General features: G+C 49.7%; 5 gene segments (V, D, J or C); all 5 read right to left on the reverse strand.

Annotated features, from left to right (window-relative positions):
- Positions 1-3,322: 3,322 nt before the first annotated feature.
- Positions 3,323-6,819, reverse strand: LOC103000996 (immunoglobulin lambda variable 2-14-like). The segment is given in 3 exon segments: positions 3,323-3,345; positions 6,310-6,630; positions 6,739-6,819. Coding segments are annotated over 3 exon segments (390 nt in total).
- A 5,543-nt stretch (positions 6,820-12,362) lies between these two features.
- Positions 12,363-12,937, reverse strand: LOC103001558 (immunoglobulin lambda variable 2-18-like). The segment is given in 2 exon segments: positions 12,363-12,742; positions 12,859-12,937. Coding segments are annotated over 2 exon segments (426 nt in total).
- Positions 12,938-18,284: 5,347 nt separating this feature from the next.
- On the reverse strand, positions 18,285-18,730 carry LOC114235772 (immunoglobulin lambda variable 2-8-like). The segment is given in 2 exon segments: positions 18,285-18,544; positions 18,661-18,730. Coding segments are annotated over 2 exon segments (300 nt in total).
- A 5,670-nt stretch (positions 18,731-24,400) lies between these two features.
- On the reverse strand, positions 24,401-24,930 carry LOC103001815 (immunoglobulin lambda variable 2-18-like). The segment is given in 2 exon segments: positions 24,401-24,738; positions 24,856-24,930. Coding segments are annotated over 2 exon segments (384 nt in total).
- Positions 24,931-26,364: 1,434 nt separating this feature from the next.
- LOC103002092 (immunoglobulin lambda variable 2-8-like) lies at positions 26,365-26,939 on the reverse strand. The segment is given in 2 exon segments: positions 26,365-26,744; positions 26,861-26,939. Coding segments are annotated over 2 exon segments (426 nt in total).
- Positions 26,940-27,272: the final 333 nt, after the last annotated feature.

The following is a 27,272-nucleotide window of genomic DNA, read 5'->3' on the forward strand; positions in this document are numbered from 1 at the left end:
GCAGATACCAACGTCATGATATTCTGTAGGGTTCCCAAAACGTTCCAAAATATCATATACAGGGTCACTTAGCTCCTCGATTCTTACAAGTGGTTGCTTAGAAGAATCCAAGGCAGGCATTTTTCTCATTTCAATGAACAGTTCATGACATACACTAGCTGTGCTCTCTGTACTAATGGAAATAGCCATTAGCACCATTCAGTAGAACCAGATTAGACAGCCAATTCCAGAAACCTCAGAATCAATTGAGAAAAATCATCCTTAAAATTCTATTTTTCTCGAAGCACTCCGGGTACCAAAATCGGGATTAGCCACATGGCTCCAGAGAAACAGGAAAAAATATATATAATTTATTGTAGGAATTGATTCACACCATTATGGAAGTTGAAGGTGTCTCACAATCTATCAGCAAGCTGAGGAACCAGGAAAGCCAGTGATATAATTCAGTCTGAGTCCAGAGGCTTGTGAATCGGGGCCGAGGATGTTAAGTCCTGGTCCGAGATTGAAAGCTGGAGAAGCAGCAGTGCCAATGTCCAGGGTCAGAAGGTGATGCCTCTGATGACGAGGAGAGAGCAACGTCCCCTTCCTCTCCCTTTTTGTTCTATTCAGGCCCTCAACTCAAGGACAGTGCCCACTGCACCACACCAGTGATCTTCTCTACTCAGTCTGTGGACTCAAATGCCAATGTCCTCCTCCTGAGACATCCTCACAGACACCAAGAAATAATGTTTTAACCGCAGTATGGGCATCTCTTATCTCAGGCAAATAGACACATAAACTTAACCATCACACTGCTGTGGAAGAGCTGGAAAGAGGGGCACGTCATACAGGATGAGGAGGTGGTTACCATCCCAAGACAATAACCCCAAGAGCATGTTTCCCACCACCTTCACTGTAGGCAGAGGGAGGAGCTCAGAGACCACTGACCTCTCATGGCCGAGCTGCATGGAGCCGGCAGCTCAGGGAGGAGAAGCATTTCCAGAGCAATAGGGAGCCTGTGAGCTCAGGGACGTTTTGGTCTCGCTTCCCCATGAACTTGGACCACTGTGCAGAGTGCTACTACTTGTATATGAGCTACAGTAATAATCAGCCTCGTCCTCAGCCTGGAGCCCAGAGATCATCAGGGAGGCCGTGTTCCCAGACTTGGAGCCAGAGAAGTGATCAGGGATCCCTGAGCACCACTTACTGACATCATAAATCAGGGTTTTGGGGGCCGTGCCCGGGCGCTGTTGGTAAGAGCTAACATAACTGCTACCCCCGCTGTCACTGCTGGTTCCAGCACAGGAGATGGTGACCGTCTGTCCCGGATTCCCGGACACTGAGGGAGGCTGAGTCAGGCCAGACTGGGCCCAGGACCCTGCAAAGAGGAGAAACACACTCTGGTCAGTTCCGTGGGGGCCCAGGTCACCCTGAGGACAAAGACACAAAGGATCAGCCAGATGTCCCCGGGGTCCCTTTCCTGGAGGCCTCACCTGTGTCCTGAGTGAGGAGGGTGACAAGGAGCAGAGCTCAGGTTATGGTGGAGACGCCCCAGACGCTGCCTTCTGAGCCCCCAGCCCTAGGCCTGGTCCCCCAGACCTCTCTTATCCCCTCCCCCACAGAGGAGGGAGGGGCCTCCATGTAAATCTGCTCCCTGCACCTGCCCCTCCTCACCGCCTCTACTGTGGCCCTTGATTCTGGGAACGTCTGAGTCCCTGGACAGCAGAGCTGCCTGAGAGATTAAAATGGGCTGTCATGTATTTTCTGATTCAGGACAGACTGAGAAGGTGACAGAGGCCAGGACCCGGAGCCCAGCTGGCTGTGTCCTCTCTTCCTGTGGGGGGTCGTGGTGGATACAGAGGGAAGCAAGAAGTCCCCTCCTTCTGCTGGGACAAGGGGAGCAGGGCATCTATGCTGCGGAGGAGGGGACATCCAGTGACCCCTCTTCCGGGGACCCAGGCAGTGCCGGGGATACTCGCCTTGTCCCTCATGCCCTCCCCAGTCCCCTAGGCTAAGGTGCTCAGGCATCACTCTCTCCGCTGCTCTGCGGTGGCTGAGGTTGGAGATGCTCCCTGGCATGTCCAGTAGAGTGATTATGGGACACGGGAGATGTCGGACACCCCTCCCTCATGACCCGCTTAGGACTGGCTTGGAAGAAGCTGCTGGGCCTTTGGACAGGACGGAATGACAACACAGACAACCTCCCCCAGATCCGGGCCCTGCTGCCCCCCGGTGGCCTCAGTGGTGAGAGCTGAGCCCAGGGAGACAGCCGAGTGGGGGCTGGACACCCAGGTCTCCCCTCCCCCTCCCCAGCTCAGTGCCAGGCCCCCATGCCTGCAGGCAAGCCTCACCTTCCCTCGACTTCCTCCAGAATGAGGTACGTCACCTGTAAAATCAGGAAGCCAAGATGCCCCCCTCGGGGTCACCTTGCTCGTCCCAGGTTGGCCTTGTCACAGGGTTAGTCATGGGAGGTGGACGTGGGCTCAGGGATGAGTGAAACTGAGACATAAATTAATCCAGTCCCGTTAGGGATGCAGATGAGAGAAACGGGCCCCCGAGAAGATGCCAGAATCCTCAAATATAGACAAAATAAGGATAACGTGAGACAGAGAGAGAGCTCCGTCCAGATGGAGAATGACCCAGGGAATCAAGGGGGAGATTCTGGGGCTGAGGCTCTGGAGGATGGACCGGGTCAGGAGGGGCCTGGGGGTCCAGCTCTGGGTCTTCTCCACAGGAGGGGGGTGGTTCTTGGGGACACAGACGTTCTCTGTCTTCCCCTTTGTGCCCTTGAGACGCCCTCACCTCAGAGCCTGGCACCTTCCTGAGGTAAAAGCTCTTCATCACAGACACGCTTCCCCAAGGGTGTTTTTCCAGAAACAGATGAGTTTGCAGTAAATATTACACTCAGGATGACCGGTCCTTTCTGGATGGAAATGGACATGACCCCTCGGGCAATGGACTAGGAGTTTATGAAACACAAATACTTTGATGAAGGTTTTTAGTGTCACTGTTCGTATCACACGACCACATTCCAGGAGCTAAGGGGGTGAGGCCCTGGCCGAGCTTGGGGTGGGTGAAGGGGGGCCTCTGGGGACGGGAAAGGAAAAGTGTGCGGGGAAGTGTTAGCTCTGGATTTGAGACAATCATTGGTGTGTGTTTCACAGAGGTATGTGCTGTACTATGTAGACATTCACTTAACGATGTCTTTTTTTGAGATTATAATAAAGCGGGGACTGGTTCAGGAACTTCTCACAAGTCCATCAGTCAGGCATCTGACACCAGGTCAGATCCCAGCGGTTTGGGTCTTTGTCTGCGGGGGTCGCTGTGGACAGGCCTCCTGTGATCACTCCAGGCGTCCAGTGCTTCCTGCAAGAAGCAAACCCCGGGGTCACAGGAGCTGTCTTGCCTCTGCTGCACGTTTATTCATACAAGCAGCAACTCAGGGCCCCTCATGATTTGGGCGTCACAGTTGAATTAAAAATTCCTGAGATGTTTGCACCCACTCAATAAAACATGACGGAAATATAATAAGAATGACTGCCACAAAAGGAGGAAAATTACTACTAACACATAATAGGAGTAATAAGCAATAAAGTAAAAGCATATACCTATTAAGAATCACTAAAATCAATTACTGGATTCTTATCTTTCTGGAAAAAATTAAATATGGGATTCATTAAATACTAACAGTTTAAGAAAAGAATGTCATAATAGCCAGAAAAGTTTAATGACACCTGACCCAAATTCAATGGACGCAGGAAGGTACCAGGCCGGCGATGCTGATCCCTCTTTGCTGTGAATAATAACAACCCTGGCGGATACCCTGACCATAGGGACCGCTAAACCATTTCATGTTACCTCCACCCAAAGTGACATTCCTCTCATCATTGTATAAATATATTCATATATTCAAATATAGTATAATTATTTGAAGCTGCACAGGAAGCTGCCACTACAGCCTGAGACTCCACACATCGCACACCTGGAGGGGGGTGGCTCCAGAAATCTCCTACTGAAGCATCCTCTGCTCGCCACATCTGCCTTGTGGTTTTGTTGGGAATTCTCCATGTTGTAAAAACAGTGACCAATTTCTCAGCAGGAGACTGTGCTCCCACCTTTACAGGAGACACTCGTAGAGGCCATGGTGGCTCCCGCCGCCTGTGCACAGGTGGCTCTTGGTAAAGATCCCACTGATGCCCTTACAGTCAGGGAGCAAGTCTCCCCGCAGGTGCCACAGAGGATCCTGGGACAGTGGCCTCTGTGCCACCTCTGTCGTCTCCACCAGGACACACACCTGTCGGGCAGGTGTAGCCTCTCACCAGCCTTATGCACAAGGGGACGTGACTCAGGACATTGTTTGGTGTCCAGTAGCTGAGACCCCTTCCCCCTGTGCTGTGACCCAGCTGCTGGGGGTCCCTGCATGACCTTGTTCCAGCCAAGGTGATTCAAGCATGATGATACTGACCTATGTGTTCATAGGGAAAGAAAGAAGGTAACAGGTAAAAGCTTAGAAAAAATAATGATGATGAGAACATTATGAGAAGATTGAGCTTCCTGTTAAGAGGACTCTATTAGTCAGGGTTCTCTAGGGAAACAAAACAAATAAAAATATATACATATAACTAAAGAAGAATTTTTTGTAAGGAATATATATATATATATAGGGAGAGAGCGAGAGAGAGATTAGTATTGATTATTGAGCAGGGAAGTCCCAGGAGCCACTCTCTACACCTAGAAAGCTGAGAAAGCTGGTGATGTAATTCAGTTTGTGTCCAAAGATTTGGGAACCAGGGGAGCCAGTGATGTAAATTCCAGTCTGAGGGCTGGAGAAGTTGAGGTGAAATGTCCCAGCTCGTACAGTGAGAAGAGAAAACAGACGTGAAATCCTCCTGCCTTTTCCTTTTTCTCTACACAGACCCTCAACAGATTGGGTGATGCCCACCCACACTGCGAAGGGCAATGTATTTACTGAGTCCCCAGATTCAAATGCTCATCTCATCCAGGAACACCTGCCCAGACCCATCCAGAAATGATGCTTCATCTGGGTCCCCTGTGACCAGTCAAGCTGACACATAAAATTAACCATCTCAGTGACGATCCACCGTGATTTGCCCCAGATTGAAGTCCCAGACAGGACAGGGCACTTTCAGAGCTAAAACTGGGAAAGTTCTCGCAAGATGGGAAAGCCATCTGGTGCTTATGCCTGGGTCCACCCAGATGTTCAAGCAAGTAGGTCGATGCTGACAATGTGGCATTATTTGGCAATAAGAATGAATGAAGTACTCATATGTGCTGCAACAGGAAAGAACCTTGAAAATATTATAGAGTGAGAGGAGCCAGGCAAAAAGGGCCACATAAGGTATTGTTGCATTCATGTGAAAAGTCTAGAACAGGCAGGAAGTATATTAATGGTTTGAGGGGCTTCCCTGGTGGCACAGTGGTTAAGAATCCGCCTGCCAATACAGGAGACTTGGGCTCTAGCCCTGGTCTGGGAAGATCCCACATGCCGCGGAGCAGCTAAGCCCGTGTGCCACAACTACTGAGCCTGCACTCTAGAGCCCGTGAGCCACAACTACTGAGCCCATGTGCCACAACTACGAAAGCCCGCATGCCTAGAGCCCGTGCTCTGCAACAAGAGAAGCCACTGAAATGAGAAGCCTGCACACCGCAACGAAGAGTAGCCCCCGCTCGCCACAACTAGAGAAAGCCCGTGCACAGCAATGAAGACCCAATGCAGCCAAAAGTAAATAAATAAAATAAATAAAACTATTAAAAAAAATGGTTTTGAGAGCTGGAGGGACTAGGGAAAGGGGATTGACTGGTGATGGATGAGGTGTTCCTTTTATGAGGATGAAAATATCTTGGAAGATAGAATGTTAGTGGATGTTCAAACTTGTGACTCTATTAAAAACCACTGGATGATTCACCTTAAAATGATGTATGTTATGGATTATGAATCCTATGTAAGAAAAAATACGAAGGCTTGGTTGCTGGTAGATACAAATTACTCTCAAATGATTCAGAAAATAAATGTTTTGTGTGCCTGGGTGTGTGCTGTGTGTGCATATGGATGTGTGTGTGTATAGACATACAAATGCAGAGAGGGAATGAGAGAAAACGGGATATAAGAAAAGCGATTATGGCAAAGTATTTAAAATTCGTGAATCTGGAAAAAGGTTATGCAGCAGTTCTCTATGTAACCTATATATTTTTGTTTAAGTTCATAATTGCTTGTAAATAAACTAATAACAAAAGCAAATGAAAGCCTCAGTTTAGGTGTGAAGGGCTGAGTGATCTCAGAGGAGATATTGGTCTCAGTTCCCCATGAACTTGGGCCACTGTGCAAAGTACTACCACTTCTAGCTGAGCTACAGTAATAATCAGCCTCGTCCTCAGCCTGGAGCCCAGAGATGGTCAAGGAGGCCGTGTTGCCAGACTTGGACCCAGAGAAGCGATCAGAGATCCCTGAGGGCCGTTTATTGACATCATAAATCAGGGTTTTGGGGGCCATGCCCGGGTGCTGTTGGTACCAGCTGACATAGTTATAACCCCCGACGTCACTGCTGGTTCCAGCACAGGAGATGGTGACCGTCTGTCCCGGATTCCCGGACACTGAGGGAGGCTGAGTCAGGGCAGACTGGGCCCAGGACCCTGCAAAGAGGAGAAACACACTCTGGTCAGTTCCATGTGGGGCCCAGGTCACACTGAGGACAAAGGATCAGCCAGATGTCTCTGGGGTCCCTTCCCTGGAGGCCTCACCTGTGCCCTGAGTGAGGAGGGTGACAAGGAGCAGAGCCCAGGACATGGTGGAGATGCTCCAGACGCTGCCTTCTGAGCCCCCAGCCCTCGGCCTGCTCCCCCAGACCTCTCTTATCCCCTCCCCGCTCAGAGGAGGGAGGGGCCTCCATGCAAATCAGCTTCCTGCACCTGCCCCTCCTCATCCTCTCCTCACCCCTCTGACCTGGCTCTGCAGGTGTCCATGGACAGCAGGGCTCATCTGAGAGGATGAAAACTCTGTGACACATTGTCCTTAGTCAGGACACTGACCATTACAGGGCCCAGGAAATGGGGCCATCCTGGGATGTCCCTGTCATCCACTATTTGAGTCAAAATATCGTTGGCTAATAATCCCGATAATCACTCTTTGGGTTTTGAGGGTGGAAGGTGAGGACAGGGGCCCGAGGGGCTGGGGTGACTTAGAGATTCCATCCCGACTCCTCCCGACACCACAGGGGAGCTGGGGGTGTGCATCCCCCTCCCCAACCTGTCCCCTCAGCAGGACGGGCCCCCTGCCCCCCTGTCCCCTGCCTCTGCAGGGCTCTGAGGAGGAGCCCTGGGACCTTTGTTGGCTTTCCTAGTAAAGGTTTTATGAAGCAGAACAGACCGGGGACACTGCACCCCACACTCTCCCTTAGGGGGTTAAGGAGGCCGCAGCTGGGGGCTTCATACAGGTCAGGAAACCACAGCAGAACCTCCCCAAACCCAGGCCCTCGCTGCCCCCTGGTGGCCTCAGATGGTGACGACGGAACCCCAGGGAGGCAGCTGAGTGGGGCTGACCCCCCAGCTCTGACCCCCCCACTTCCTGCTCCTCCCAGCTCAGCTCCAGCCACCCAGTCCCTCCTCATCCCCTCCATGGGCTCATCCTTTGTCCTGCAGCCCCATCAGGACAGAATTGTCACCTTCCTCCCCAGGTGACTCAGAAGGGCCCTTGAAGGGTCTCTAATCTTGTCTCAGCATGACCTTGTCTCAGTGACAGTGACCTTGAGGAGATCTCAGCTCAGGGCAGGGGAACCTCACACGATAAATGACTCCACCCCCATAGGTACACGGATGAGAAATATGGGCCCATGAGATGAATCTGAATTCTCAAAACGCTTTGAAAAAGAATAATGTAAGAAGGATTTTAGTTCCGTCAGGATGGAGGGAGACCTAATGGAAAATGAAGGAAGATGCCAGGGTGTGCAGGGCTGGGAGGAGGGACTGGGTCAGAGTCGGCCTCAGGGCCCAGCTGCAGGGCCCTCTCCTCAGGCAGGTCTGTCTGCCACGTGGTGCAAGTGAGGATTCTCCTCTGTCCCCTGTGCTCAGCGGGAGGTGCTCACCCCAGAGCTGGCGCCTCCCTGAGGTCAGGCACCTGTGTCCAGATGCTAGGCCCATTGTGTCTTCTAGACAGAGGATCAGGGCTGACTGGTCTTTCCCAAGATTGTCACTTTCTCAGTATCTGAAATGTCTAGTTCCTGATTACGAGGAAAGTTGACAATTGGTGTAATTGTCCTTTGCATCCCAGGGTTTATGCTCCTGCCTCTGGGCACAGGGCCCCGGGGGTGATGCAGAAGGAGCTCCAGGTCCCCACAGAACAGATTCCTGCTTCTTTCCTGGGTACTGTGGAGGGGACCCAGGAGTGATGGTGCTGGGTGTGTGTGTGTGTGTGTGTGTGTCTGCATTTGTGTGGGTCTGTATGTGTGTTTATTCACAGAGACAGAGCACATCCTATGATAGAGCGTAACTCGACCTGATGGTGAGATGTTGGGTTTCCCTTGGATCCAGGGCCCGAACTCAGGCGCGGGAATACACATAGGATTTGTGCACATCAGAGTTACCCCACAGCCTGAGACTAATGTCCTTAGATAGACCTGCCCACAAGACTCGCCCTTGGTTTGTGTCTTGTGATTAGATTTCAGGAAGGTTTAGGCTATTCCCCAAGAAGAATGACCCCCTGAGTCTCCACTTTCCCGCAACCTTATGGTTTACTCTGAACCCCTGACCTGCTCCCCAGCGGGAATCTGGAATTTCAGTAGATGCCTGGCACAGGATGCCTAGGAGACCAGCCTCCAGTAAGAGTCTTGTGGGTCTGATGAGGCTCCCTGGGGCACAGTTCACACACGTTGTCACCATTTGATTCTGGTGATGAAGCCCGACCCTCATCTGGGAAAGGCCTCCTGGAAACTTCTCCTGGTTTCTTCGTATTTCACCTCATCCACCATGGCCCTTTGCTGATTTTGCTTGATCTCCATTCACTGAAGGAAATCACAGCCATTAGGACGACTCTCTACTGAGTCCTAGGGGTCTTCTTTGTGACACAAATAGCTGCCTGTGGTCTTGGGGACACTCGACACAGGACGATCTGAGAAAACAAGCAGTAAACCCAGGGTCTAGGGTTTCCCTCCATCTCCTACCCTCTGCACCCGGGGGGTAAAGGTCATCATGAGATTCAGGGTTTGTAGCAAACTCCACCCCTCCATGGACACCCCAGGACCACCCAGGGAGTCGCGAGGTCACGAGCACTGGAACTCACCACAGCTCTCCACCACCCCCAGCACAAGCTCCAGTGAGAGAAAGATCAGGTCCACACTCGGATCTCCTGCTCTCCTGACTTTCAGTGTGGACTCCTGTCTACACCACTCTTTCTGTGGAACCTTGATCTGAAGGCTGGGGCCCTATATGAAGCCACATTCGCCCCCCAACCCTGGAAGATGGTCTGGAGCCTCTGCCTCGTGGATCTCAAGGGCTGCCACAGCTCCCACAAGAGCCTCAGGCCACCACCCGGCCTCTATGGTGGGGGGGATCCCCAGTAGCAGGAGGGAATCCTTTACCAGTTAGCACGTGTTTTGTCCTCATTAAGGAGAAAATACCCAAATAGTCCAGCCCTTCTTTCTCAATAACACAGGCTAACGTCCACTTAGTCCTTCTTTGTTTATCCTTTCAATATTCCAAATGTTTGCAGTGGGGAAATAACCAAAGCAAACCACCTGCAGGAAAGTTCTTTGTTTACCCACTTTTGACTGTGATTCTTATTGGATTTCCCAGGAGTATTATTCTGCATTGCACATGTTACAACGGCAAAGATTATGGATGGATTCATGCCTAGAAATTCAGATTTTTTAAAAAATTGTAATTGAATTCTCAGAGATTCTTCATCACTGATCCAGAAAAGGTAATCCATTGGAAATCCCTTGACGCCTGTGGTGCAGACCCCTCATTCACTGTGGACTCTGAGGGAAATTCCTCTCTGTCCACCCCACCCCCGACCTGAGTGAGGGCTCCTGTTCCCACTTCTGGGATAAGGAGACAAAACAAGATACACCTTCATTCCAGAGCTGGGTACCGGCATGCTGTCTGGAACAGTGTTTGGGCATCACATCGAATGTGGTACAATATGGCAAGAGACGCTTTTGACTTGAGTCTGTTGCTTTGTGTTCTGAGATTTTCATTACATTGAGACTGAGAATCAAAATATCATCTATCACAGAAAGCAGCTATTTTCTTGGTCAAACATATCTTTCCAAATCCACCTAAAATATTGGGTCAAAACTTGTCCAGAAGTTTTCTCATCAAAGAGAAGGGCATCAAACATCCTCTTGATTTAGTGTGTATCACCATTGTGCTCTTGAAAACTCACCCATGTCCTGCTCCATGACTGAGCATTTGGAACCTGAAGTGAGAACGGAAGCCGGGAGTGGTCCATGTGTGGACCTAAGGTGACCTTTGGTCAGGTTCTCATGCACAAACACACACATCTGCCTACAATTACCTGGACTGGATTGTTTAAACTGCAAGCTCAAGATGACTATATTCAGAGGAATATTTGATATCACAGCTCAGGCTAATGCATAGGATGTGACTTCTGAGGAAGTGGAGAGCCAGATTCAGGTCATTCTCATTAAAAAGAAAAAAGCCTTTCTTAGAAAAATGTAAAACTGATTATAAATGCAGCTCTATGTTTAATAGAGAAAAAGAGAGAGATAACAGGATAACAGTACAGAAGGAAAGGAAGAACGGCTGTCCCCATAATAATGCAGGAGGGTAGATATTATAACAGAGGCTATTTCAGGAGAGTAAAAACACTCTTATTCCCACACTGCACCTTAGGAGCAGCTGTAATCCCAATGAAAGTAGATCTTAGAAATGAAGTCGGTAAATATTTTCTACACTATACCTGATCTTTGACAATATAGTTAGAAAGACCAATGATTCTGGTCAAATGTAAAATGTTGTGATAAAGATAAAAGATTCTTCAGATTGAGACAGGATACACTTAGAAAATATGGAGCCTAATTGGCTGGGTTAAAATAAATCAGATTGGGACTTCCTTAGCGGGACAGTGGTTAAGAATAAGCCTGCCAATGCAGGGGACACGGGTTCGAGCCCTGGGCTGGGAAGATCCCACATGCCGCAGAGCAGCTAAGCCCGTGTGCCACAACTACTGAGCCTGCACTCCAGAGCCCGAGAGCCACAACTACTGAGCCCACTCGCCTAGAGCCTGTGCTCTGCAACAAGAGAAGCCCACACACAGCAACGAAGAGTAGCCCCCACTCACTGCAACTAGAGAAAGCCGACACACAGCACCAAACACCCAACACAGCCAAAAATAAATAAATTTTAAAAATAAATAAATTTATAAAAAATAAAATAAAATAAAATAAATCAGATTTATCAGGAAGATGATTTGGATAAGCAAAGTGTACACAGGACTGGTATGGAGTTAGTCATATAGCAGGGGCCTTCCAAAGTTAGAGGACCTTAATGTAATCAACCCGACTGACACGTGACTCCAACTTCATGAGAGCCAGGAGCCAGGACCACAAGAAAGAGCTGCTCTCCAGTCCTAGATGCCTGAACACACAGCTATCAAATGTTCCTCTTCACTTGTTACTGTGGGGATGATGTGTCCTGAGCAATCCAACCCATGTACTTTGTTTTTCATCTAAACTATTGAATTCGGGACATACCTTGCTCTCCAGTGGTTAAGAATTAGACCTTCCATTGCAGGGGGTAGAGGTTCCATCCCTAGTCAGGGAACTAATATCCCACATGCCACGTGGCATGGCCAAAAAAAAAAAGAAAACAAAAAAACAAACAAACAAAAACAAATTAAAAACAAACTATTCAATTCACATAATTTAATTTCAGTAATGGTTGCGTTAGAAAACTGTTCAAGAAAAAATAACATTGAACCCACAACACTCGCGCAGTTTTTCAATTAATTCTCACAGGTCTTAGATATGCTGGGATTCCACCTGGAAACTGCACTGGCTCCTCATGGAAACACGTGACCTTGACATCACTGAGGAATACGGGACGTGCCCTCCAGCCCACCTTCCATTCTGGAGCCACCTTTCAAAGAGCCCATCGTACCGGGGAGACCACCATCCTGCAGGGCTGTCCCCGGACAGGGTTCACCGATGCCAGGAGAGTGGACAAAGCTGAGACCCAGAGTGTGTCCCCAACCCTCCCTGGCTCAGCCCACTCAGATGCAGGTCAAAGAGGAGGGACAACAAACATGAAAACCACACATTGTCATTTGTCTTCATCCCTCTTCAGGGTCCTCAGATCTCCTCTCAGCTGCCAATGCTTCTACCACAGATGCAGATGAGCAACCAGCAGAGTCACCGCAACGGGGAGCCTGTGAGCTCAGGGCAGGTTTTGGTCTCACTTCTCCATGAACTTGGACCACTGTGCAAAGTGCTACTACTTGAACCTGAGCTACAGTAATAATCGGCCTCGTCCTCAGCCTGGAGCCCAGAGATGGTCAGGGTGGCCGTGTTCCCAGACTTGGACCCAGAGAAGCGAGCAGGGATCCCTGAGGGCCGTTTATTGACCTGATAAATCAGGGTTTTGGGGGCCGTGCCTGGGAGCTGTTGGAACCAGCTGACAGCATTATATTTCCCGATGTCACTGCTGGTTCCAGCACAGGAGATGGTGACCGTCTGTCCCGGATTCCCGGACACTGAGGGAGGCTGAGTCAGGGCAGACTGGGCCCAGGACCCTGCAAAGAGGAGAAACACACTCTGGTCAGTTCCGTGTGGGGCCCAGGTCACCCTGAGGACAAAGACACAAAGGATCAGCCAGATGTCCCTGGGGTCCCTTCCCTGGAGGCCTCACCTGTGCCCTGAGTGAGGAGGGTGACAAGGAGCAGAGCCCAGGCCATGGTGGAGACACGCCAGTCACTGCCTTCTGAGCCCCCAGCCCTCGGCCTGCTCCCCCAGACCTCTCTTATCCCCTAACCCCTCAGAGGAGGGAGGGGCCTCCATGCAAATCAGCTTCCTGCACCTGCCCCTCCTCATTATCTCCTCACCCCTCTGACTTGGCTCTGCAGGTGTCCATGGACAGCAGGGCTTATCTGAGAGGATGAAAACTCTGTGACACGTTGTCATTAGTCAGGACACTGACCATTACAGGGCCCAGGAAATGGGGCCATCCTGGGATGTCCCTGTCGTCCACTATGGGAGTCAAGATATCGTTGGCTAATAATCCCGATAATCACTCTTTGGGTTTTGCGGGTGGAAGGTGAGGACAGGGGCCCAAGGGGCTGGGGTGACTTAGAGATTCCATCCCGACTCCTCCCGACACCACAGGGGAGCTGGGGGTGTGCATCCCCCTCCCCAACCTGTCCCCTCAGCAGGACGGGCCCCCTGCCCCCCTGTCCCCTGCCTCTGCAGGGCTCTGAGGAGGAGCCCTGGGACCTTTGTTGGCCTTCCTAGTAAAGGTTTTATGAAGCAGAACAGACCGGGGACACTGCACCCCACACTCTCCCTTAGGGGGTTAAGGAGGCCGCAGCTGGGGGCTTCATACAGGTCAGGAAACCACAGCAGAACCTCCCCAAACCCAGGCCCTCGCTGCCCCCTGGTGGCCTCAGATGGTGACGACGGAACCCCAGGGAGGCAGCTGAGTGGGGCTGACCCCCCAGCTCTGACCCCCCCACTTCCTGCTCCTCCCAGCTCAGCTCCAGCCACCCAGTCCCTCCTCATCCCCTCCATGGGCTCATCCTTTGTCCTGCAGCCCCATCAGGACAGAATTGTCACCTTCCTCCCCAGGTGACTCAGAAGGGCCCTTGAAGGGTCTCTAATCTTGTCTCAGCATGACCTTGTCTCAGTGACAGTGACCTTGAGGAGATCTCAGCTCAGGGCAGGGGAACCTCACACGATAAATGACTCCACCCCCATAGGTACACGGATGAGAAATATGGGCCCATGAGATGAATCTGAATTCTCAAAATGCTTTGAAAAAGAATAACGTAAGAAGGATTTTAGTTCCGTCAGGATGGAGGGAGACCTAATGGAAAATGAAGGAAGATGCCAGGGTGTGCAGGGCTGGGAGGAGGGACTGGGTCAGAGTCGGCCTCAGGGCCCAGCCGCAAGGACCTCTCCTCAGGCAGGTCTGTCTGCCACGTGGTGCAAGTGAGGATTCTCCTCTGTCCCCTGTGCTCAGCGGGAGGTGCTCACCCCAGAGCTGGCGCCTCCCTGAGGTCAGGCACCTGTGTCCACAGAGACGCTGGACCCAGTGTGTTTTCTAGACAGAGGATCAGGGCTGACTGGTCTTTCCCAAGATTGTCACTATCAGTATCTTAAATGTGTAGTTCCTGATTACGAGGAAAGTTGACAATTGGTGTAATTGTCCTTTGCATCCCAGGGTTTATGCTCCTGCCTCTGGGCACAGGGCCCCGGGGGTGATGCAGAAGGAGCTCCAGGTTCCCACAGAACAGATTCCTGCTTCTTTCCTGGGTACTGTGGAGGGGACACAGGAGTGATGGTGCTGGGTGTGTGTGTGTGTGTGTGTGTCTGTTTGTCTGTCTGTATTTGTGTGGGGCTGTGTGTGTGTTTCTTCACAGAAACAGAGCACATCCTGCGATAGAACATAACCTGGACCTGATGGTGAGATGTTGGGTTTCCCTTGGATCCAGGGCCCGAACTCAGGCGCAGGAATACACATAGGATTTGTGCACATCAGAGTTACCCCACAGCCTGAGACTAATGTCCTTAGATAGACGTGCCCACAAGACTCGCCCTTGGTTTGTGTCTTGTGATTAGATTTCAGGAAGGTTTAGGCTATTCCCCAAGAAGAATGACCCCCTGAGTCTCCACTTTCCCGCAACCTTATGGTTTACTCTGAACCCCTGACCTGCTCCCCAGCGGGAATCTGGAATTTCGGTAGATGCCAGGCACAGGATGCCTAGGAGACCAGCCTCCAGTAAGAGTCTTGTGGGTCTGATGAGGCTCCCTGGGGCACAATTCACACAGGTTGTCACCATTTAACTCTGGTGATGAAGCCCGACCCTGGGAAAGGTCTCCTGGAAGTTTATCCTCGTTTCCTCAGATTTCACCTCGTCCGCCAAGCCCTTTGCTGATTTTGCTTGATCTCCCTTCACTGAAGGAAATCACAGCCACCAGGACACCCAGGACACCTCTCTACTGAGTCTTGTGGGTCTTCTTTTTTTTTTTTTTTTTTTGTGGGTCTTCTTAATGACAAAAGTAGTTGCCTGTGGTCTTGGGGACACTCGACACAGGATGATCTGAGAAAACAAGCAGCAAACCCAGGGTCTAGGGTTTCCCTCCATCTCCTGCCGTCTGCACGCGGGGGGTAAAAGTCATCATGGGAATCAGGGTCTGCACTAAACTTCACCCCTCCCTGGACAGCCCAGGACCACCCAGGGAAGCAGTAAGTCATGAGCACTGGAAACTCCCCACACCTCCCCACCACCCTTGGAACAAGCTCCAGTGAGAGAATTATCAGGTCCACACTTGGAACTCCTGCTCTCCAGACTTTCAGTGTAAGCTCCTGTCTACACCCCTGCTGGTTTCTCTCTGTGGCTCCTTGATCCGAAGGCAGGGACCCCAGTTGCAGCCATACTCGCTCCCCCCCACCCAGAAGCTCGTCTGGAGCCTCTGCCTCGTGGATCTTAAGAGCTGCCAGAGCTCCCACAAGACCTCAGGCTGCCACCCAGCCTCCATGAGGAGGGATCCCACATAGCAGGAGGGAGTCCTCTGCCAGTCAGAACATGTTTTGTCCTCATTAAGGAGAAAATGCACAAATAGTCCAGATCTTCTTTCTCCATAACACAGGCTAATGTCCACTGCTTCCTTCTTGGTTTATCCTTTAAATATGCCATACGTTTGCAGTGGGAAAATAACCAAAGCAAACCACCTGCAGGAAAGTTATTGTTTACCCACTTTTGATGGTGAATCCTTAGTAGATTTCCCATGAGTCGTATTCTGCCTTGCACATATTACAACAGCAAAGAGTAAGGAGATTTTTTTAAAATTTAATTGAATTTTCAGAGATTCTTCATCTCTGCTCCAGAAAACATAACCCATCGGATATCCCTTGACCCTTCATTCACTGTGAACCCTTAGGAAATTTCCTCTCTGTCCACCCCGCCCCCAAACCTGAGCAAGGGCTCCTGTTCCCACTTCTGGGATATGGATACAAAACAAGACACACCTTCAGTCCAGAGCAGGGTCCCACATGCTGTCTGGAATAATGTTTGAGCATCACATTGGACGGGGCACAAAATGGCAAGAGATGCTCTTGACTTGAGTCTGTTGCTTTGTGTCCCGAGATTTTCATTTCATTGAGATTCCGAGAATCAAAATATCATCTATGATAGAAAGTACCTTTTTTCTTAGTCAAACATATGTTTCCAAATCCACCTAAAATATTGGGTCAAAACTTCTCCAGAAGTTTTCTCATCAAACAGAAGGGAATCAATGATCCTCTAGATTCAGTGTGTATCCCATCGTGCTCTTTTGAAAACTCATCCACATCCTGCTCAGTCACGGAGCTGTTAGGACCTGCAGTGAGGATGGGAGTGGGGAGGGGTCCGTGTGTGGACACAAGGTGACCTTTGCTCCGATTCTCAGGCACAAACACACACATCTGCCTACAAGTACCCACACTGGATTGTTTAAACTGCAAGCTCAGGGTTACTATATTCAGGGGAATATTTGATATCACAGCTCAGTCTACTTGGTAGAATGTGACTTCTGAACATGTGGAGAGTCATATTCAGGTCATTCTCATTAAAAGAAAAAGTCTTACTTTGAAAAATGTAAGACTGATTATAAATGCAGCTATATGTTTAATAGAAAAAAAGAAGAAAGAAATAACAGGATAACAGGACAGATGCGAAGGAGCAACGGCTGTTTCCATAATAATGGTGGAGGGTAGAAATCATAACAGAGGCTATTTCAGGAGAGTAAAAACACTCTGATTCCTGTATTGCACACTTATTAGCAGCTATAATCCCAATGAAAGTAGAACTTAGAAATAAAGTTGGTCAATATTTTCTACACTCTACTTGAGCTCTGATGATACAGATAGAAAGACCAAAGACTCTGGTCATTTGTAAAATGCTGTGATAAAGACAAATGAATACACAGATTGAGACTAACATAGACTTGGAAAATAAGGGGCCTAACTGGTGGGGTTAAAAAAAAATCAGGTTTATCAGGAAGATGATTTAGACAAGAAAAGCGTGCCCAGAACCGGCATAGAGTGAGCCATATACGACGGGTATTCCAAAGTTAGAGGACCGATTGACATGTGAAAACAGCCCGATTGACACGTGACTCCAACTTCATGCGAGCCAGGAGCCAGGACCACAAGAAAGAGGTGCTCTCCAGTCCTGGATGCCTGAACACACAGTTATCAAATGTTCCACTTCACTTGTTACTGTGGGGATGATGTGTCCTGAGGAATCCAACCAACGTACTTTTTCATCTAAACTATTGAATTTGGGATATCCCTGGCGGTCCAGGGGCTGAGACTTAGCACTTACATTGCAGGGGGTGAAGTTTCGATCCCTGGTCAGGGAACATAGATCCCACAAGGTGCGTGGCATGGCCACAGAAAACACAACAAAAACCAAAACAAAACATTAAAAAAAATTTTTTTTTAACTATTGAATTCACATAATTAAAATTTTAGTAATGTTTCCAATTGAAAACTGTCTTTCAGGTTCAAGAAAAATTTAATATTGAAGCCACGACACTCACGCCTGTTTTTCAATGAATTCTCACAGGGGTTAGATATGCTGGGATTCCACCTGGAAGCTGCATTGGTTCTTCATGGAAACATGTGACCTTGACATCACTGAGTAAGGGAGGACATACCCTCCAGCCCACCCTCCATACTGGAGCCACGTTGCAAAGAGCCCATCGTATTGGGAGACTGTCTTCCTGTAGAGCTGTCCACGGACAGGTTTCACCGATGCCAGGACAGGGACAATTCTGAGACCCAGAGTGTGTCCCCAGCCCTCCCTGGTTCAGCCCACTCAGATGCAGGTCAAAGAGGAGGGACAACAAACATGAAAACCACACATTGTCATTTGTCCTCATCCCTCTGCAGGGTCCTCAGATCTCCTCTCAGCTGCCGATGCTTCTACCACAGATGCAGATGAGCAACCAGCAGAGTCACAGCAACGGGAAACCTGTGAGCTCAGGGCAGGTTTTGGTCTCACTTCCCAATGAACTTGGACCACTGTGCAAAGTGCTACTACTTGTACCTGAGCTACAGTAATAATCTGCCTCGTCCTCAGCCTAGAGCCCAGAGATGGTCAGGGAGGCCGTGTTCCCAGACTTGGAGCCAGAGAAGCGATCAGGGATCCCTGAGGGTCGTTTATTGACCTCATAAATCAAGGTTTTGGGGGCCGTGCCCGGGTGCTGTTGGTACCAGCCGACATAATTATATTTCCCGACGTCACTGCTGGTTCCAGCACAGGAGATGGTGACCGTCTGTCCCGGATTCCCGGACACTGAGGGAGGCTGAGTCAGGCCAGACTGGGCCCAGGACCCTGCAAAGAGGAGAAACACACTCTGGTCAGTTCCATGTGGGGCCCCGGTCACCCTGAGGACAAAGACACAAAGGATCAGCCAGATGTCCCTAGGGTCCCTTCCCTGGAGGCCTCACCTGTGCCCTGAGTGAGGAGGGTGACAAGGAGCAGAGCCCAGGCCATGGTGCAGACGTCCCAGACGCTGCCTTCTGAGCGCCCAGCTCTGGGCCTGCTCCCCCAGACCTCTCTTATCCCCTCCCCCACAGAGGAGGGAGGGGCCTCCATGCAAATCAGCTTCCTGCACCTGCCCCTCCTCACCCCCTCTGCTCACCCCTTCTGACTTGGTTTGTTCTAGATTCTTCTGCATCCCTGGACAGCAGAGATTACTGGAGAATTAACTCCTTCACATGGTGTGTGAGGACAGACCGAGTCTATGACATGATGTGGAAAAGGAATCCAGCCCGGGATTTCCTGTCTCTCCTGGTGTGAGAGTCATCGTGCTTCCTGGGGGAGGAATCCCAGAAGGTCCCCTCTGTGCTCTTGGGAGAAAGGAGAGGCCCTGAGCCCAGGCAGCTGAAAGATCCAACTGCCCCGCTTTCTGAGAGTTAAAGGCAAAGCTGGGTACCAGTATCCCTTCAACTACTTCTGTTTTAAAAATATTTATTGAAGGGACTTCCCTGGTGGTCCAGTGGTTAAGGCTCCACACTTCCACTGCAGGCGGTGTGGGTTTGATCAACGTTCGGGGGACTAAGGTGCTGCACGTCACGTGGCGCAACTAAAGAATTTTTAAAAATTAAAAAAAAGAGAAAAAAGAAACAAAACACATTCTATTGAAGTATAGTTGAATTACAATGTTGTGCGAATCTCTGTTGTACAGCAAAGTGACTCACTTATTCACTTATATATACATTCTGTTTCTTATTCTTTTCCATTATGGTTTATCACAGGATATTGAAAACAGTTCCCTGCACTATACCGTAGGACCTTGTTGTCTATCCATCCTATATATAGTAGTTTGTATCTGCTGGTCCCAAACTCCCAACCCATCCCTCCCCCACCCCCAACTCCCTCTCATCCTCCTCAGTTGGGAGGGTCCTCGGATTCCGCTCCAGCCTCTGTCTCCGAAGTGCTCTGAGTCTGAGGCCCAAGCCTGAGCCCTGGGCCATTTATTAGCACTTTTGAAGATGATTTCTTGGGGCACACATGCTTTGGGACATAAGAGGGGTTACGCAGGAAGAAGCTCTTGAAACTTCATACAGGACAATATAAGCCACAGGTACCTTCCCCAAATCCTGGCCCTTGCTGCCCCCTGGTGGCTGCAGATGGTGCCAACCGAGGCCCTGGAACCTGAGGGACAGAAAACAACCCAGTTCCCAGGCGGGCCACTGTGCAGCTCATTGCAGGACGTGTCCGAGGAGCAGGTCCAAGTCTGTGTAAATGAACTGACATGGAAAGCACAGTTCACACAAAGCTGGGTGGAATCAACCACCTGTACTCAACCGGGCAGAGAATCTGATTAAACCAAAATGCCAACATAGGATTTAAAGACCCATAGTTTCACCACAAAATACTGGCCACACCAGGATAGACTGAAATCACTGGGCATATGGAAAACCAGAACTTCTCAACTGTATGGAAGGGAAAGTTAACAGAGCGTGTCTCACAGATCTGCTGGAATTATGTCACAAAGATGTTCAACCAGTTTGTTAAAAATGATGCAAGAAATAAGGACAGAACCTCCTGAAGTCAATAGAGAGATAGAAAGTCTCAGCCAATATATGGGAGAAAAATCTAAAAAAGAGTGATATATGTATATGTATAACTGATTCAATTTGCTGTACAGCAGAAACTAACACAACAGTGTAAATCTACTATATTCCAATAAAAAATTTTTAAAAAAGAAAGTCTCAGCTAAGCAATGGAAGGTGGAAAAAAACACAGTGAATCTACTACAGAGAAAATTACAGCAGATGGGATTAATGACAGACAGAGCATTGGATAACGAAAGATTTCTGACTCAAAGTCATTGCAATGGAAACAGTTGCACGTCCAACACAGAGGGGGAAAAAGAATTTAAAAGAATGAAGTAGTATCCACAAATTGTGGGACTTCAATTGACCTAATACACAAATAATTGGAGTTCCCAAAGGACAGGAGACAGAGAGACACAGGGAAACCCTCACATCCAGAATCTTGACAAGCCCCAGGGTATAGAAATGTGAAGGCAACCGCATCAAGTTTCATTGTAAAGAAATCTTGAGGTGTGGACAATTTTTGAGACCCCTCTTCAGGTTGATTGACTATTGGTATGTTAGGAAAATGTCAGCCAACGAAATAGTTCCAGGACTTCCCTGGTGGTCCAGTGGTTAAGATGTCATGCTTCCAATGCAGGGGGCACGGTTTCCATCCCTGGTCGGGGAACTAAGATCCCACATGCCACTTGGCGGGGTCAAAAAAAAAAAAGAAAAACCAGTTCCCTGCGGATTCTACCACAATGTTTCCTCCTCTCTCTCTCCCTCTCCCCAGCCTCACAACACAAACGCCTGTCCCAGAGTTCTTCACCCTGGTCATTATGGGTGATGTGGAACGAATGCACAACTATGATTGTTTCTTTCAAACCCAAGTCAAACAATACTGATAGTTAGAGGCATATTTCAGAGTTCAGGAAGACTCCAAAGAACATAGGAGTACAGAAAAACAGAAATATGGAAGCCAAGATGCATGTCGACAAGTGTTAGCTGACTTCCTCCTGAGAAAGGCCAGTCCCAGGTCTGCAGTGGTGCTAAGTAGATTTCTCATTCCTTAGGTTGTGATCGGTGGCGAGTATGGCTATGATGAGCTGAGATAACTTAACAATTATAATGAGTGTGAGTCCTTACAGAAGCAGGTAGATCCCCAGATTCTCTCTCCTTTTAGTCGTGAGGCTGGTAGACCACTGCCCACTAATCCCACTGACAGGTTTGTTCTAGGGAGAGGGTGAACCACATGTCCTGGATAAGGGGGCATGGCAGAGCTGACTCTGTGGGGATCAGGAGGAGAAGCCTGTGTGCCTCCAGAGTTTTGTAGCCTCTGCCCACCTCTCTGGAATGGCCATCTCCCATGGAGGCCTTTCTCTAATGGGCAACTGGCAGAAATATTCACCTACAAGGAAGCTGACATCATCCAGGTGCTGACATACCTGACACCATCCTATAAGGTTGGATGCGTGTCGCCCGGATTCTGATTTGTACTTTATGTCTGGACTAGGCTTGTCTTGACATGATCCATTTTCTAGGGTCTTGATCAGCCAGGAACAATCTCTCTCGCTTCCTCCCAGTGAAGTGATCTCAGACAGCTCCTGGAGTCCACGTCCCGCTGAGTAGCAGGATATGTGGGGCAGCTGATCCCCTGACAATATTCCCCTTAGAGATCCAGGACCCACCCACATCCCACAGGGCCAGACGCCTGACTCTAGGGTTCCTTGTCTTTCCTCTGGGACCCTGTCTGCCGTCTTCAGGACAGGCTCCAGGAAACCCAAGGAAGCTCCGCCCAGGACCAAGCTGAGCCTCTGTCAGGGTCCATGTCTCTTGGGGCCTCACCTGTAGACACACTACCCTTTCCTCACTCAGCGGGTTGGATGCTTGTACCCACTGTTTCAAACTATGTTGTTTGGGGGATGCATACCTAGGAAGACTGGGGCAGGAATGTAAAGAAAGGCCATGGAATGATTAACCCTGAAGTCAGCAAACCAGCTAATCGGGGAGTGGGGTAGACAGATGTGTTTGGGGTGTAGATTTCATCTGGGGTTATGTGGTTTCTGTTTATTATTGCTCCTTAAATTGTGAGTGTGCATTTCCATACATTCTTCTTCAGGAATGCTGCATTTCATAATAAAAGGAATTGTGCAAAATACACTGAAAGAGACATGACTACTTTTCCTCTCCTTAGCTACATAGACCAGGACTCAGACATGGAGGAAATTTTCATGAGAAACTGCAAGTATAAGGTAAAAACCTACTCTTGAAGCCTTGGATGTGGTAGAAACACTCACCTGGAATCTTTGAACAAAGAAAGTGGGAATAAAAAGACAGAGCCAGTATCAGAACAAAGACCCTCTCAGGCTGTTTGATGCAGCTGAGACCCTGCCCCCTCCCTGCCGATCCAGCTCGTCCAGGACACATGCAAACAACACTTAGAGAGAAGAGGAGATGCCCCCCAAACTGGATCCTTCAGAGACTCTGAGAAGGAGAACATGTGAAGAGCCTTATTCAGGTCATTGTCATTAAAACTAAAAAAGCTTTTCTTAGAGAAAAGTAAGACCGATTATCAATGCAGCTATACATTCAATAGAATAAAAAGAGAGGGGTAACAGGATAACAGGACGGATGGAAAGGAAGAACAGCTGTTTCCATAATAATGAGAGAGGGTAAATTATAACAGAGGCTATTTCAGGAGAGTGAAAAGACTCTGATTCCTGCCCTGCACACTTGGGAGCAGCTATAATCCCAGTGAAATTAGAACTTAGAAATAAAATTGGTAAATATTTTTTACACTCTATTTGAGCTTTGACCATATACACAGAAAGACCAAAGATTCTGGTCATGTGTAAATTGCTGTGATAAAGACAAATGATTATTCAGATGGAGACTAGCATAGACTTGGAAAATAGGGGGCATAATTCGCTGGGTTAAAAAAAAATAGATTTAGGGACTTCCCTGTTGAGCCGGTGGTTGAGACTTCGCCTTCCAATGCAGGGGGTGCGGGTTCGATCCCTGGTCGGGGAGCTAAGATCCCATTTGCCTTACGGCCAAAAACCAAAACATAAAACAAAAGCAATATTGTAACATATTCAATAAAGACATTAAAGATGGTTCACATTTTAAAAATCTTTAAAAAAATTTTTAAAAATTCAGATTTAGCAGAAAGATGATTTGGACAAGAAAAGAGTGCACAGGGCTAGCATGTAGTGAGCCATATACGAGGCGTCTTCCAATGTCAGAGGACCTTAATGAAAACAGCCCACTGACACGTGATTCCAACTTCATGAGAGCCAGGAGACAGAACCACAGAAAAAGAGCTGCTTTCCAGTTCTGGACGCCTGAAAACACAGCTATCAAATATTCCTCTTCTTCTTACTGGGGTGATGAGGTGTCCTGAGCAATTTAACCCATGCACTTTGTTTTTCATCTAAAATATTGAATTTGGGAGATTCCTGGTGCTCCAGTGGTTAAGACTTAGCGCTTTCATTGCAGGAGACATGGGTGTGATCCCTGGTCAGGGAACTAATATCTCACATGCCACATGGCATGGATAAAAAAAAAAAAGAAAAAAGAAAAGAACAGAAAAACAAGAAACAAAAACTTCTGACTTCACATAATTTAAAATTTAAAATCATTGCATTTGATATCTGCCAGTTTCAAAAGAAAGTAATATTGAACCGTGGACACACGAGCCTGTTTTTTCAATGAATTCTCACAGGCGTTAGGTGTGCTGGGATTCCACCTGGAAACTGCACTGGCTCCTCATGGAAACATGTGACCTTGACGTCACTGAGGAATGGGGGACATGACCTCCAGCCCACCTTCCATTCTGGAGAAACTTTGCAAAGAGCCCATTGTATTGAGGAGAAGATCCTCTGGCAGGGTTGTCCCTGGACAGGGTTCATGATGCCAGGAGAGAGACAGCCCTGAGAACAGCCCTCTCTGGCTCAGCCCACTCAGATGCAGGTCAACGAGGAGGGACAACAAACATGAAAACCACACGTTGTCATTTGTCTGCATCCCTCTGCAGGGTCCTCAGATCTCCTCTCAGCTGCCAATGCTTCTACCACAGATGCAGATGAGCAACCAGCAGAGTCACAGCAACAGGGAGTCTATGAGCTCAGGGCAGGTTTTGGTCTCAACTTCTCCATGAACTTGGACCACCTTGCACAGTGCTACTACTTGTACCTGAGCTACAGTAATAATCTGCCTCGTCCTCAGCCTGGAGCCCAGAGATGGTCAGGGAGGCCATGTTCCCACACTTGGAGCCAGAGAAGCGATCAGGGATCCCTGAGTGTTGTTTATTGACCTCATAAATCAAGGTTTTGGGGGCCGTGCCTGGGCGCTGTTGGTACCAGCCAACCTGATTATAACCCCCGACGTCACTGCTGGTTCCAGCACAGGAGATGGTGACCGTCTGTCCCGGATTCCCGGACACTGAGGGAGGCTGAGTCAGGCCAGACTGGGCCCAGGACCCTGCAAAGAGGAGAAACACACTCTGGTCAGTTCAGTGCTGGGGCCCAGGTCACCCTGAGGACAAAGACACAAAGGATCAGCCAGATGTCCGTGGGTTCCCTTCCCTGGAGGCCTCACCTGTGCCCTGAGTGAGGAGGGTGAGAAGGAGCAGAGCCCAGGCCATGGTGAAGACATGCCAGTCGCTGCCTTCTGAGCCCCCAGCCCTCGGCCTGCTCCCCCAGACCTCTCTTATCCCCTCCCCGCTCAGAGGAGGGAGGGGCCTCCATGCAGATCAGCTTCCTGCACCTGCCCCTCCTCATCCTCTCCTCACCCCTCTGACCTGGCCCTGGACACTAGATTTTCTGCATCTTGGGGGGAGAATATAGCTCAGGGATTAAAATCTTTTGACACAAGGATGACATGTATATGCAGGAGCATGAATTGTTTGTAGCTGGCTTCAGGGAGAGAAAGACCAGCTGAAGTCCCTCAGGCAATGAGCTCCTGGACCTTCAGTGTCTCTGCTGGGACAGGACTGTGTCTCTGGGAACCTCAGGGCAGGGGACACTCCACAGCACCCTCTGTTGGACGCCCATCTCCAAGTTCTCTAACTTTGGGAAAGGGTCACGCCCATCAGGGGAAACACCTGCTGTTTGCTGGGTGGCTGGTGGGACCCCGAGCTGCAGCCTTGTCCCATCTCCGCCCCCACCTCTTTGTTCTGAAGCATCTGCACATCGAATCTACGAGCAGGTCCTTGACCACTAGCCCCCCCGCCCATTCTAGCCCCACTGAGCGCCAAGGGCACTCGTGTGAGGCCACCCATGGGGGGGGGCACCAGGCAGGAGCCAAGTCCTGAACCCGAGTCTGCCCTCCCCACTCTCCCCTTTGCCCTCTGAGCAGACAACTGTCCTTTCTCAGCTTCTGATTCTCACATGACAACGGAAGGCCATGAGCCCACTGGCCAGTGTCCTGACTAAGAAGAGGTTGACAAGAGGAGAGTGCAGATGTGATAAAGGGGCCTTTCTAGGCTCATGGCTGTGCCATTTGTTATGAACTTGATCATCAAAGATTTCACCCCGTTTCATCTGCGTGTTACTGCTCTGGTCAATAGACGGGGTTTTCCTGCTTGTTTCCTCCACCTCCCCATGTCCTCAGGCCACGAGAAAAGTGACCTTCTGCAGAATTCCCTGTTGGTCCAGTCATTAGGACTCCCCGCTTTCACTGCTGCGGCCCGGGTTCAATCCCTGGTCAGGGAAGTAGCATCACACAAGCCTCGTGGTGTGGCCAAAGTAATAATCATCATAATCATAATGATAATAATAATAACAACAATAATAATACTAATTCAAAGTACATATTCAAAAAAGAACAGCAACATAGAGACTCTGGACTGAATTGTTTAGGGAGACTGTCTTCCTGCAGGGCTGTCCCCGGACAGGGTTCACCGATGCCAGGAAAGGGACAACTCTGAGACCCAGAGTCTGTCCCCAACCCTCCCTGGCTCAGCCCACTCAGATGCAGGTCAAAGAGGAGGGACAACAAACATGAAAACCACACGTTGTCATTTGTCTTCATCCCTCTTAAGGGTCCTCAGATCTCCTCTCAGCTGCCAATGCTTCTACCACAGATGCAGATGAGCAACCAGCAGAGTCACAGCAACAGGGAGTCTATGAGCTCAGGGCAGGTTTTGGTCTCACTTCTCCATGAACTTGGACCACTGTGCACAGTGTAACCACTTCCAGCTGAGCTACAGTAATAATCGGCCTCGTCCTCAGCCTGGAGCCCAGAGATGGTCAGGGAGGCCGTGTTCCCAGACTTGGAGCCAGAGAAGCGATCAGGGATCCCTGAGGGTCGTTTATTGACCTCATAAATCAAGGTTTTGGGGGCCGTGCCTGGGCGCTGTTGGTACCAGCCGACATAATTATATTTCCCGATGTCACTGCTGGTTCCAGCACAGGTGATGGTGACTGTCTGTCCCGGATTCCCGGACACTGAGGGAGGCTGAGTCAGGGCAGACTGGGCCCAGGACCCTGCAAAGAGGAGAAACACACTCTGGTCAGTTCCATGTGGGGCCCAGGTCACCCTGAGGACAAAGACACAAAGGATCAGCCAGATGTCCCTGGGGTCCCTTCCCTGGAGGCCTCACCTGTGCCCTGAGTGAGGAGGGTGACAAGGAGCAGAGCCCAGGCCATGGTGGAAACGCTCCAGACGCTGCCTTCTGAGCCCCCAGCCCTAGGCCTGCTCCCCCAGACCTCTCTTATCCCCTAACCCCTCGGAGGAGGGAGGGACCTCCATGCAAATCAGCTTCCTGCACCTGCCCCTCCTCCCCCCCTCTGCTCACCCCCTCTGACACGGTTTGTTCCAGATTCTTCTGCATCCCTGGACAGCAGAGATTACTGGAGAATCAACTCCTTCACATGGTGTGTGAGGACAGACCGAGTCCATGACAGGATGTGGGAAAGGAATCCAGCGCGGGATTTCCTGTCTCTCCTGGTGTGAGAGTCATCGTGCTTCCTGGGGGAGGAATCCCAGAAGGTCCCCTCTGTGCTCTTGGGACA

Source organism: Balaenoptera acutorostrata, chromosome 13 (assembly GCF_949987535.1).
Source record: "Balaenoptera acutorostrata chromosome 13, mBalAcu1.1, whole genome shotgun sequence".
NCBI lineage: Eukaryota > Metazoa > Chordata > Mammalia > Artiodactyla > Balaenopteridae > Balaenoptera > Balaenoptera acutorostrata.